This window comes from Mastigoproctus giganteus, chromosome 7 (assembly GCF_048544385.1).
Source record: "Mastigoproctus giganteus isolate SK-2022 chromosome 7, ASM4854438v1, whole genome shotgun sequence".
Taxonomy (NCBI): domain Eukaryota; kingdom Metazoa; phylum Arthropoda; class Arachnida; order Uropygi; family Thelyphonidae; genus Mastigoproctus; species Mastigoproctus giganteus.
In genome coordinates this window covers 201667798-201680066 of record NC_143581.1, presented here as the reverse complement: position 1 = coordinate 201680066, position 12269 = coordinate 201667798, and the positions used below count along the sequence as shown (strand labels likewise).

The window sequence follows — 12269 nt, the reverse complement described above, 5'->3', positions numbered from 1 at the left end:
AATTAATTTATGTTAATTTTATCAATAGTATTCACATATGTGTAATGTTCTTATTCAAACAACATGTCAGGAATAAAAATATTGTGGTTTCTTTCTCAGTGTTCCTAGAATTTTCATAAAGTTCATAAAATGATTATCTTTTAAAACTTTTCAAAATATTGAAAAATTGATACTAGGAGTGTGTTATAGGCCTAATGACTATGATGAATACAATGAACAACTGTACAGAGAAATAGAATGGGCCAGTAAATTAGATTGTCTCATAATGGAGGATTTTAACTTCCCAGATATTGACTGGAACTTGTGGGTTGATTACTTGCACACTAGCAAGACTTTTGTGGATTTATTGGATGATTGTTTTCTACAGCAGCATGTTCGAGAGGCAACTTGAACTAGGTGGAGTGATACTCTTGATCTAATTATCAGCTGTGATTCTTCATGCATTAAGAATCTGCAGATAACAGTACCACTAGGTGGCAGTGATCACAGTGTGCTGATGTCGGATTTACTTAAAGATGTAACTACCATCAGGGGTAAAGGGAAGGGTTTTTGCTTTTGTAAAGGTGACTATGGTGGTCTCAGGCAGTTTTTAAATTCTATACTGTGGAACCAACTAATGATGTTGCCAACAGCAAATTCTAAATAGGAAGCATTCAAGGAAGTAATCTTGGAAGCTACTGGGCTTTTTTCCTAACTAAGAAATACTGTTCAAGGTTTAGGCATAAATGGGTGTCAGGTGAACTAAAGAGACTTGTGGCAGATAAGAAAAATGCATGGGATGCATATAAATTATCAGGCGACACAGAAGCCTGTGGTAGATATAAGCTAGTCTGTAATTAAGTCACAAAGGAGATCAGGCAAGCAAAGGTAGATTATGAGAAATCCTTGGCAAAGGAGGCAAAGAAAAACAGCAAAGATTTCTTTACTTCTGTAAACTCTAGAAGGAAGGGGATGAATCATACTAGTCCACTTGATATCAATGGTTTGACTGTTGATAATCCTGCTCAGAGAGCTGACAAACTGAATGAGTATTTTGCATAGGTTAGGTTAGGTTATGTTATTCACACATGAGAAAGTCTGTAGGGAAGTGGAGGCCAGAAGCATATTAAACTCTAGCAGGGAGCTAAATGATTTTGTAATAAGTGAGAGCAAAGTGGAGGAGAAATTGTTGAAGTTGAACATAAGAAAAGCACCTGGGGTGGATGGGATCTGTCCAGTTATATTAAAGGAGGCAGCAAAGTAAGCAAGCAAACCCTTAGCTATAATTATGAGAGCATCTTTGAACTCAGGTGAGGTCCCCATGGACTAGAGATGTGCAAATGTATCCCCAGTTGACAAAGGGGCATCAAAGGGGACATGAGTAATTACAAACCTGTTAGTTTAACTTCTGTATTATGGAAAACAATGGAGTCACTGGATAAAGAAGCACTACAGGATCATCTAGACAAGACTGCAGTTATTATAGTTCAGGCACAGCATGTGTTTGTTAAGGGGAAGTCTTGTATAACAAATTTGATTTGATACTATGGTGTAGTTAAAAAGAAACTGGGTGCAAAAAATAATTTTAATATCATATACTGTACTTGGATTTTAGGAAAGCTGTTGATACTGTTGCACATGGAAGACTACTGTACAAATTAGAGCAGTATGGCATTAAAGGCAAATTGTTGCTATGGATAAAGGGATTGTTGAGTGAGAGAAGACAGAGAATGGTAATCAATGGACACTGCTCTTCATACATTAATGTTATTAGTGGACTCCCCAGGAGTCCACTAATAACATTAATTAACCATACCATAGTATCAAATCAGATTTGTTAGACAAGACTTCCCCTTAACAAACACATGCTGTGTCTGAACTATAATAACTGCAGTCGTGTGTAGATGATTCTTAATGACAGTACACTACTGCAACAGGATCTAGAAAATGGGCTTAGAGATGGCAACTGAAGTTTAACATTGACAAATGTAAAGTACTGCCTTTGGGTAGGAGTGACCCCAGATTAATGTATCAACTGTGTGGTATTACACTCATGGTAGTGGAGAATGAAAAGGACCTTGGCGGGGGGGGGTAGTGTGCAGTGTGATATGAAGTTTTCTGAGCAATGCAGACAGGCTGCAAGATTAGCTCATGGTGTCATGTCAATGATATTCAGGAATTTTGCTAGCAGGGATGTTGTTGTTATTTTGGTTTTAGGAGCATTAGCAACTAAGGTTATATTGCTCCGGGGATATGCAGTGGTTATTCTCTGACCTTTCTGCATCACGGGCTCGAACCCCGGTCTAATCAAGAAGCGTGTGCTACGCACTGCTGCTCCTGCCCACCTGGCTATGGAGGCGCCACTTGCAGGGATAAGGAGGTGATTGTTCCCCTGTATGGTTAGGGGGAATGGTCAGGCCACACCTTGAGTTCTGCATACAGGTCTGGAGGCCTCATTTTAGGAAGGATATAGAGCTGCTGGAATGAGTACAGAGAAGGGCAACAAGATTGGTAAATGTAAAGTTTTAAGCCTTAAGCCTTTCTTGTTACCAAGAAATTCTTAAGTTCTTCAAATTGCAGCATCTGGAGACTAGGCATCTGCAAGGTGATCTAATTGAAGTTTATAAACCTTGAATGGTTTGAGCAAGCTCTCAATGCTGATGGGATTCTTCTTCTTGCTCAGATTACTCACCTGAGGGGACATAAATTCAAATTGAGGAAAGACAGTTATAGAATTGATGTGTGGAAATTTTCCTTTAGCCAGCGGGTGGTTGATAGCTGGAACAAACTTCCATCTGTCGTAGTGGAGGTTGACAACTTAAATAAGCTCAAGGCGGAGCTAGATAAGCATTTGGGGTGAAATGTTTTTTTTTTTTTTTCGAATGATGCTGTATAAGCTTCCTTTCTTGCAACATATGCCTCTACTAATGCTAATATATTTTTTTACATATATATCATATTATCAATTGTTGAGTGCATTTCATATACAACATTTACTAGTGTATTATTTTCATTGCAGGGAAATAGAGTACAGACTAGGCTAGGACTATTAATGCTGATGTCTACTTGGATATCTCAGTGTAGCTTGGTAGCTGCTCATTTTCTGAGCATTCCTACTAATGTTCCTTTTGTATCCTTTGCTATCTATATTGGTAAATTTTATAGTTTCTGTTCAAAAATTTTCTAAAGAACCTCTTTTTAAAAAATATACACTTGTACTTTAAAAAATATACACATCACTATATAAAAAAAAAAAAAAAAAAAATAGGCCGACCGGGCTAGCCGGGTGGGTAAAGTGCCTGCCTGGCAACCCAAAGGTCGCGGGTTCGATTCCCGCCTCGGGCTTGGATCAAAGTACTGCAAAAACCTTGGGAGGTGCATTATGGCCACAGAAGCCTATGCGCCAACAACTACCAAAAAAAAAAAAAATAAAAAAATAAAAAAAAAGTTATGAAAATACATTGCATTTTTTTCAGAAGCAAATGGAGGGAAAAATGACTTTAACCAAACAGGAATAATGATTTTAATATTAATTTATGAAATCTTGGGGTAACTATTTTTTAGCACATGCTGCAAAATTATACTTAAAAGGTTTATTATATCCTTATCTGTTTTTATTAGCTGACATCCCAAGTAGGACTGGCTGAAGGTGATGAACATGAAGACTTGGTTCAAGGATTCTGTGCTTTCTTGTTAGGAATCTGTGTAGAGTTTAATGATGATTCTGTGCCAAGTTTTACCAGGTTGGTACATATGAGGACCTGTGTAGATTGGGGGGGGGGGGGAACTAGAATGAGCACATGGACTGATTCAAATGTGAAAAAGGGTTAAGAGTACTCTCTAACCTTGAATTATAAGGTCAACAGTTTGGATGAAAAGACTACATATACACACTTGTAAGATTGCTAATAGCATAAAAATAGATAGATAAATAAAATGTTTTCTATTGCATATTAGCTTTTTCATCCAAATTATTAGCCTTAATGTTGGATCCCTTAACTTTTTCATATTTGAATCAGCATTAGCTCATTCTAGTTTTGCTTTTATTGTACACAGCCTGTCTAAGTTTATAATAATAATAATAATAATAATAACACTATTCACCTAAAGGTATAGCAGTTTGATAATAGAGCATATATTCTAGATTTACCTGGTTTTGAATGGCAAAATTATCTAGTGGCATGATTAGAAAGGTCATGCCATTACAGATAATTTTAGTATGATCTGTCTGATCATAAATTTAGTGTTCATATTTAAATTAATTAAATATGCATGTATTTATTTTCCAATTTCTTTGTAATTCTTATTTTATTTTCCAATTTGTTTGTAATTCTTATAGTCTGGACACATGTCCTATTAATCTTATTTATTAACCCAGTGTGGTGGTGCTGCTGCACTGGATAGCTCTAAAATAATGATCAAGCATTATCTTTTAATTAATGTTTAAAAATCTGAATATTTTTCCAGCTTCCTAAATAATCAAACTTTTACTGCAGTAGCTTGTGAGTTTTTTTTTTTTTTTTATATACAGTTTTTGCAGAGTGATTAAATGCATCAGGTGCAGAGTCACTTTTTAACTATTTGTGTGAAGAGTAGCTATGGGAACTGATAGATGCTGGCATTGCTAGATGTTTGAAATTATGTGTTTGGTTATAGTTGAAGGTTACTTTACCTTTCCTTTCCCACTGATTAATTAAACATCTATGAGCTCATGCAAGTTGTTTTTGAAAGATTTGTTATCGTATTCCCATAAATTTTTGTTTTCACATAAAAAGAAAACAAAATCCAGAAGAGCTTCGATAATCTGAACTAATTGGGACTGGGGTTAGTTTGGGCTTCCAATTTGTTCAGATTTTCAAAATTATCAAAAATACAGTTCTGAAGGCTAAAAAAAAGGTTTAGTAAGTTTAGAAATAAAAACACTAAGATGTACTTACGTATTTTTATTCATAGATAACAAAACAAATGGAACTTTCAGTCATAATAATACATATATATAGACCTTTAATGCAAATAATTACTTATTTTTTGCTGCACCAATTTTGAACATTGTTTTTTGCTTCCAGATCTCTTCCCTCTTTTCAGCAAGAGTAGTTGAGTGGGACAGTATTCAGTTTGTTGCTCGTACCTAGCCCTCGTGGGTAGCACAGTTGGTAGAATCACTGTCCTCCCCACCCTGAGTGTAAAGGACCAGGTTTAAGTCCCATCAATGATGGTAGGAATTTTTATGGGCTTTTTTCACAACGTTGCTGAGTTTCTCAAGCGAGGGTAGCATGATTTTTTACCCTGAAACTTGGGTTTTTCGTCCAGCTAACAGAAAATCAACCACAGAACATACAATTTACAGACAATATACACAGAGAAATATGGCCTTAGTTGCTGATGCTCCGAGAACCCAATTACAGCAACAACAAACAGCATCTTTGAGGGACGGATTATTAGCTGTTCTCATAGTTTTTCTCTCTTTTTTTTTTTTTTTTTTTTTTTTTTTTTTTTGCACCATCATCTGAATCAAGTTTCGATGTGAACTTTTTAAATTTTTTCCTTGTTTTTAATTTCTGTTATGGTTGAATTTCCAACCTTATAAAATCTTGCTAACGAAGACCTGCTTTCACACTTTGAAAGTCTGTTTAAAATCTCAATCTTTGATTTAATTGTTAAAAATTTCTGCTTCCTTTTAAAAGAAGACCACCATAACTTCAGTAGGGTAAAATAAAACTGTAAATGTTCAGAAACTCTTCATTCCTATATTAAACTCTATCTCACTTGTGCATATCGTGTTAGTTGCAATTTCTGCATGCCATATTCTTTGTTATTGGTTGATGCTTATCTTTTTTTTTTACTGTTTTAGATTTTACAACTCAAAAAAAAAAAAAAAAAAAAAAAAAAAAAAGCCAGTGAACAGAAATATCAGATTACGAAGTGTTATGTTTAGTTAGTACTGTATGTATATTAAGTAATCTATGTATGTAAGCGTAATTTTATTTTTATTTTGCTAACCTGTGAATAGTATTCTTCTGATTTTCATGTATCATTTAATTTTGTTAATTAGTAAGGTAAAATAAAAGTATAAATTTGTGCTTTATACCTTCATTTTTATAGCCTGTGGATAATATTCCTCTGATTTTTGCTTATTACAATTGCTGTTTAATAGAATCAAAATTCAATTCACAAACGTCATCACAGTAACCAGCATCTACCACAATTATTTTATGGCACCAGCATAAAAAAAAAATAATAAATGCTGGCGGATTACTGACATTTTGAATTATTGGCATTCAGATTTTCGATGCCCTACTGTATATACAAAATAAAATGTATACAAAATATACACAACACAAAACACTATAATCACTCAAGATGGATGCTACTCTGTGGGAAGAAAGATACACATTTCAAATTTGGTGTGCTCACAATGAGTAAATTTTGAAAAAATTTGAAAATGGAAGTGAATAATAGTATCTAACATATAAAAAATGTGTTTGAAATTTTGTGCACTTAGTAGTTTTTTCAACTGGAAAATGAAATGACATAGCGTAAAAAAAACATTATGGAAATCCTCAAGTCTCAAAACTTTATTAGACATGTTGGACAGACAATTTGTGTAGTTGAGACCTGCTAATTCAATTAGCGGGTCTCGACTACACAAGTTTTCTGTCCAACGCTGGAAAATGAATGAGATTACTAATAGATTCATGTTTATATTTTGTCTACAATGTTCTTTTTTTTAATTTTCATCAGAATTAATATTGTTTGTTAATAAAAGGTGTAAATAACATCCTTATTAACAAAATGTTTCGTTAACAAAAACATTTTTTGAATATTTTATTGTTTATTAAAAAGTAAAAAGTCACACATACAATAATTATTGAAATCCATTCAGAAAAGGTGAAATTTTGATATTTTCCAAGCAGAATTCAAAAAACCTAAAACTTTTCCAGCAATTAAAAAACAAATTTGTGCATCTATCAGGTGCTGCAAGTATAGCAAATACCATCGTGTTTAACTCACCACCACTGGTGGGTTAAACACGATGCCCTTAAATTCATTAGATTCGTTAAACACGAATTTAATGTGATCGGAAGCTAAATTTGGTTTCATGTAAGACTGGCTTTATTTCAGAGGCACTCATGTAGAAAAGAATACATTGAATGTTTTATTAATCACGTTTAACATCATGCTGTCTGTTACTAGTTACTACAAAAGTCCTTTCATTTGCTAATATCAAGGTCCTTGCACATGTTGATTATCAATAGGCTCCTGTTACATTGGCAGGTTTCTTCAACAAAGGCTCTTGAACGGCAGGAGTCATGCCATGTATGATTTTGATAAGTTGTGTTGTTTGTTGACCTGTCAGATTTCTGTTCATCTTGTTCCTCTGATGCAATTATTCCGAGTCTTCCAAATTTGTTTCTTCTGATAAGCCCATCTTGCTAGGTCTCAGTTAGTTGATAGATGTTTTCCACTTTCTGCTTTCTGTAGCTGCTGTCATTACAATATTTGTTAGTCTGAATAGCCATATCTTGTAGAACTTTATGGTGTTTGTTGGGAACATGCATTCCAAAGCTTGATTGATACTGAGAATTGTTCATAGTTGAGATTTAGAATCATATCTTTTTTTTGTTTGTAACATTTATTATTTTTGCAGTTGAGGGTTTATCGCTTCTTCCCATAAGTAGCTTTGCAAGCATGTGGTTTTAAAATTGCTGATTTGAAGCTTTTATGAAATTAAGCAAAGGTTTGATTTCAGTATAATGAAGGGCTGTTCTATAGTATTTACTAATCCATAGAGCCTGTAGAGTTGTGTGCCTGATTCCAAGGACCATGTTATAGAAGCATAAAGTGGGATGGAGATGAGACACTTTTTAATATATTGAATAGTGATTCTTGAAATTTTGAACTTTTTGATTCTTTGACCTTTTAAATATTTTGAATGTAATTTTTTATTGTTATAGGTACTGTTTTTTTTTATTTTTAGAGATGATATTTGTCAGCTAATTAACAAGAGGGTTGGACTCCAGAACTTTCTAGACAAGATGGAGTTAATTAACAAGCAAGATATTTATGGTAAAGTGTGCCAAAGGCCTCAACTTAATTACACAAGTCCTAATGAAGTTCTTTTTGACTATGAATTCTGTAAACTCTTCAAGTCTTTGGAAGGTAAATATTACAGATAATGCAACTAATATGAAAATACTCATTCACTCCCACTTCAGAAAAAAATTTGGAAATGTAATGATAGAAGAACTGATTTGTAATTAAAGTTACCCTAAGTAAATTTATTTTTATTTTTGCATCTTCCTAAGCTTAAAGGAAAATGTAAAAATCTGAGTATAATATTTCATATATGTCCACTTGTAATAATATTTTTATTGATTTCACCCAGAGTAATATATGCTTCAATACAAGAGTAAATAAGTTTTATAGATGAGACAAGGCAATGGTTAAATTGTGAAAGAAAAGATCTGAAAATATTTGTACATTTATTTATTCACAGTTTCCATTACCTTCCATATATTTGTGCTGGTGTGGAAATAATGCCATTATGATATTGTAGTAATTTTATTTGATGTTGAACCTGTTAAACCACTTTGTTGTCTGCTTACTAATAGCATCCTCTTTTATATGCACTCAGGAGGTGTGTGCGGTTTGCCATTTGTTGTTCTTTTGCAGTCAAAAATTTAATCACAGCTCCCTTATAACACAACTCCAATGGATCTGCCATTTTCAATTGCAGATATCCTCTGTTAGCAGAAGAAGCAAATGAAACATCACTAGTGGTAAAAAATATAAATGTTTCATTTCTTGATGAGCACACAGCAGTTGTAGAAAAAAATTGGAAATTTGTTTTTTACAAGTAGTCAGTTATGCACACAGATTACCTTTGTAATAATTTCAGTATGGCAACTCTACCAGTTACTGATTTGATGTATTTTTTTAAAATTTTTATATAAATTTATTGATATGTATTATTTTTAATTATATTTTAGGAACAATAGTCAATGCAGTACAGCCAAAAGATCTTAATGGCCCAGAAAGCAACATGACTCCAAAACAGTGCAGTCTTTTGAAGGAATATAAGGATGTTATTAGAGAACAGGTGAATCTATAATTATGCATCTTAATCTTAATCTTAATCTTTTCATCTTAATCTTTTCATCTCCCCTGCAATAATTATTTTTTTTTTAGAAAATGATATGAATAAAATTCTCTTTTGGATCTCTTACTCAACATTTATCATAGAAAAAATTTTGTCCCATGATCCTGTTATAAAATTACTATAACACCTTGGACCACCATAGTAATGGTGTTCTTTTTAAGGTCTTTTGGTGACCAAATATATTTTTACTTGAAAGAAAGAACCACGCTACGTGAAACCGCACTGATCGAGGTATTATTAGTATGTATTTTAATGTAATGCGTTACAACAATTTGATTATATAGGTCGAGTTGCAAAAATATATAGGTGTTTGTTTACTATAAATTGATGCACACGAAGTTCTTGCAAAAAAAGAAACTAAAATGATAAAAATGAAAAATATTAGTAAGTACATTAGAAATGATTTTTATTGCAGTATGTACATACCAAAAGAATATAAGTGAAGTATGTACTGTTTTTTATTTTGAAAAATAACTGATCAGCTTAGTTTGCACAGTTTTTTTTCTTATTTTTATGTGCATACATCTCTTTATAACATTGAATATCATTTTGCAACGCCTGCCTTACTTTCATACCTCATTCGATGTTTGGATCTAGAAGAACACTCAGCGCCATTACATTTCTTCTTTCCACTCATATTTGCTTATATTTTATTCTATATATAAAAATATAAGATTATATTTTTAAAATGTTACACGAGTGTAACGTTTTTAAAAAAAATAATCTTTAATAAAAATACACATCGAAAAATATTTGTACATCTTATGCACAATCAATGACCTCATCGCTTGGAATCTAGAGTGTTTACTAATGTATGAATGCTAACAGAGGCTGTATATAATGGGAGTTTCGATAACAGTCAGAATGGCCTTGAATCCGTAATGCATTGGCCTACGTGCTGGCATTATAATACATACATACGTACATATCAAATGTATTGGTGCGTAACGCAGTTAATTTTTTTTCAATTTGTAAACCACGCTGTTCGAAACCGCGCTATGTGAGGTATTCCTGTATATACTTAAGTACACTTTCTTTGTTCAAGTTGATTCTTGCTTCTATTTTTTAATCTGTGTATTAGCCATAATCTTTATCAGGAATGGTAACTAATAATGCGGTTACTGAAAGAAATTTTTAATGCTAGTTCCTAGGTGTCAGTATAGAAAAGTACTTTTCCATGTTTTAATTTGGAAGAATTTACATGAAATTTAGAAAGAAGTATTTTGGAGCTTCTCTGAGCTCCTTTAGTTAATGAAATTAAAGCAAATGAAGCCTAATGTGAATAAAATGATACCTAGCATTAAACGAGCATTGTTTGACTGCTGCATATAGCAATATATGTATAGGAGTATATCACATATATAAACTATTTTCTGCATAGTCCTGACCTGCTGCCATTTATTAGCAGTCTATTCTGAATGCATTATTGACTAATTCTCTAAGTTACTAGTTCTTTAAGTTTGAATTTAGCTTTAAAATATTTGTATTAAGAGTCTTGCCTGCTAGGAATCCTAAAGTGGTATGGGCTCTGCCCAACAAAACAATGAGATAAGGAATGATGCATGCTGATTATGTGGGAGCTTCTTCTGGTAGATCCTCCTTGTTGGTTGAAAACTCCTTTGCTGAGCAGGTTATCATAGGACTTGTCTTAGGTCAGCTTGCTTCCTGTTGGATGGAGTTTTTTTACTGCTCAGCTCTTTTGGTTTTGAACATTCTGCTCTAGATAGTTGAAGTAGACTGTTGCAGTTCTCTGGCTGCCATTCCAGCAGACCTTTCTGGCCTACTGGCACATCCTCTAAGTTGATGAATGTAGTGAGAGACTGTTGGCAACCCCTTTTCATATTCTTCTGTTTGCTTCGGTCCCATTTCTCATTTAGATACAATGCAGGGCATTGTCTTGTTGAAAGAGTCCAGTACCTTCTTGATACACGGTCACCATGTAGGACAAAACTTAGTCCAAAACAATGCTGAGGTAGGATCTGGCAGTGAGAGTGAGCTCAATGAGGATGAGGGGACACCAGGACACACAGAGAAATATTTCCAAGCTGGAAACGATTTTTTGGATCGGCCTGCAGAGAAGGCCACCTGTTCACATGCCCATGTTGCCTGATCATCTCTAACACCTGCAGCAGGCACGGGGACATTGTTCCTGGAAATTGGATGGCTGGAAAAGTCACTTGGTCAACCCTGATGAATCAAAGTTCCAGCTCCATCATGCTGATGGATGGGTGTGTGTATTCAATGGCAAGCAAGTAAACAGCTGCAACCAGACCACAAAGTTGGATGAAAATGGGCTGGCGGTAGTGCTATCATGTTTTGGGTGTTGTTTCAATTCACGCATTTCCCACAATTCTTCAAGCGGCTTGGCTGTTACCTTAGTATTACATTTTTAAAGTAATTAAAAAATTAAAATTCTTATTTGGATAAGGGAGAGAGTCATGCTTCTCCCTGCTGGCTGTATCACATTGGTCCAGGTGGGTTTTTGTGTTGGAGCATTTCCTGTAGATTTTTCAACGATGTTGGAGTTTATACTTGGAGGATAAATTACTATTTGTGTGTTGAGGAAAAGTCTCACATGGTATTTTGTTTAGTGTATGAGATGATACCACCCCTAGCTATTCTAGCTGTGACATCCTGCTTAGTGTTCGGAACACTCATTGCCTTTTTGGGATTATCTCATGGAGTTTGCTTGTCCTCTGACTGGTGCAAAAGTGCTGAAGCTTGCCTGGGTTGGTCTGCTGTTGTTAGTCTGCTGTTTTATGACTATTTTGGAATTCCTGTGGTAGCCTGCCTGTTGAAAGGTAGGAAGCAATCAGTTTCTGTGGTCCAGAAGTGACTGGATGTGTATTAGATCATTATGGAGAAGAGTCACAATTTGGAATCGTCTAAGCAAAAAGGGCTTATTTTGCAGATATTTTTCAGGTAAATCTATTTTTCTGGATAAAAGTATTGGTTCTTAGGGTGTTAAAAATTTCATGGTGTAATTGTATTGTTGCTCTTGTATTTAAAATTGATTAGATTTGAAATATAATCATTTGTTGAATGTGTGTTATACTAGTCTTTCCTCTGCATAAGAGATAAATTACTATAAAACAGACACTTAAAATACTTAATTTAAAAAAAAAAAATG

The 12269-nt window shown here is 34.0% G+C and overlaps 1 protein-coding gene across 1 annotated transcript in view; it reads left to right on the top strand.

The window, feature by feature from the left end:
• LOC150083570 (general vesicular transport factor p115-like) overlaps nt 1-12269 on the top strand; it is a 114960-nt gene that overhangs the window by 83847 nt on the left and 18844 nt on the right. The window contains exons 13-16 of the mRNA XM_090378525.1: nt 2999-3109; nt 3601-3722; nt 7958-8139; nt 8970-9079. Coding sequence (XP_090234651.1) covers nt 2999-3109; nt 3601-3722; nt 7958-8139; nt 8970-9079 — 525 coding nt within the window. The remainder of the gene's footprint in view (nt 1-2998; nt 3110-3600; nt 3723-7957; nt 8140-8969; nt 9080-12269) is intronic.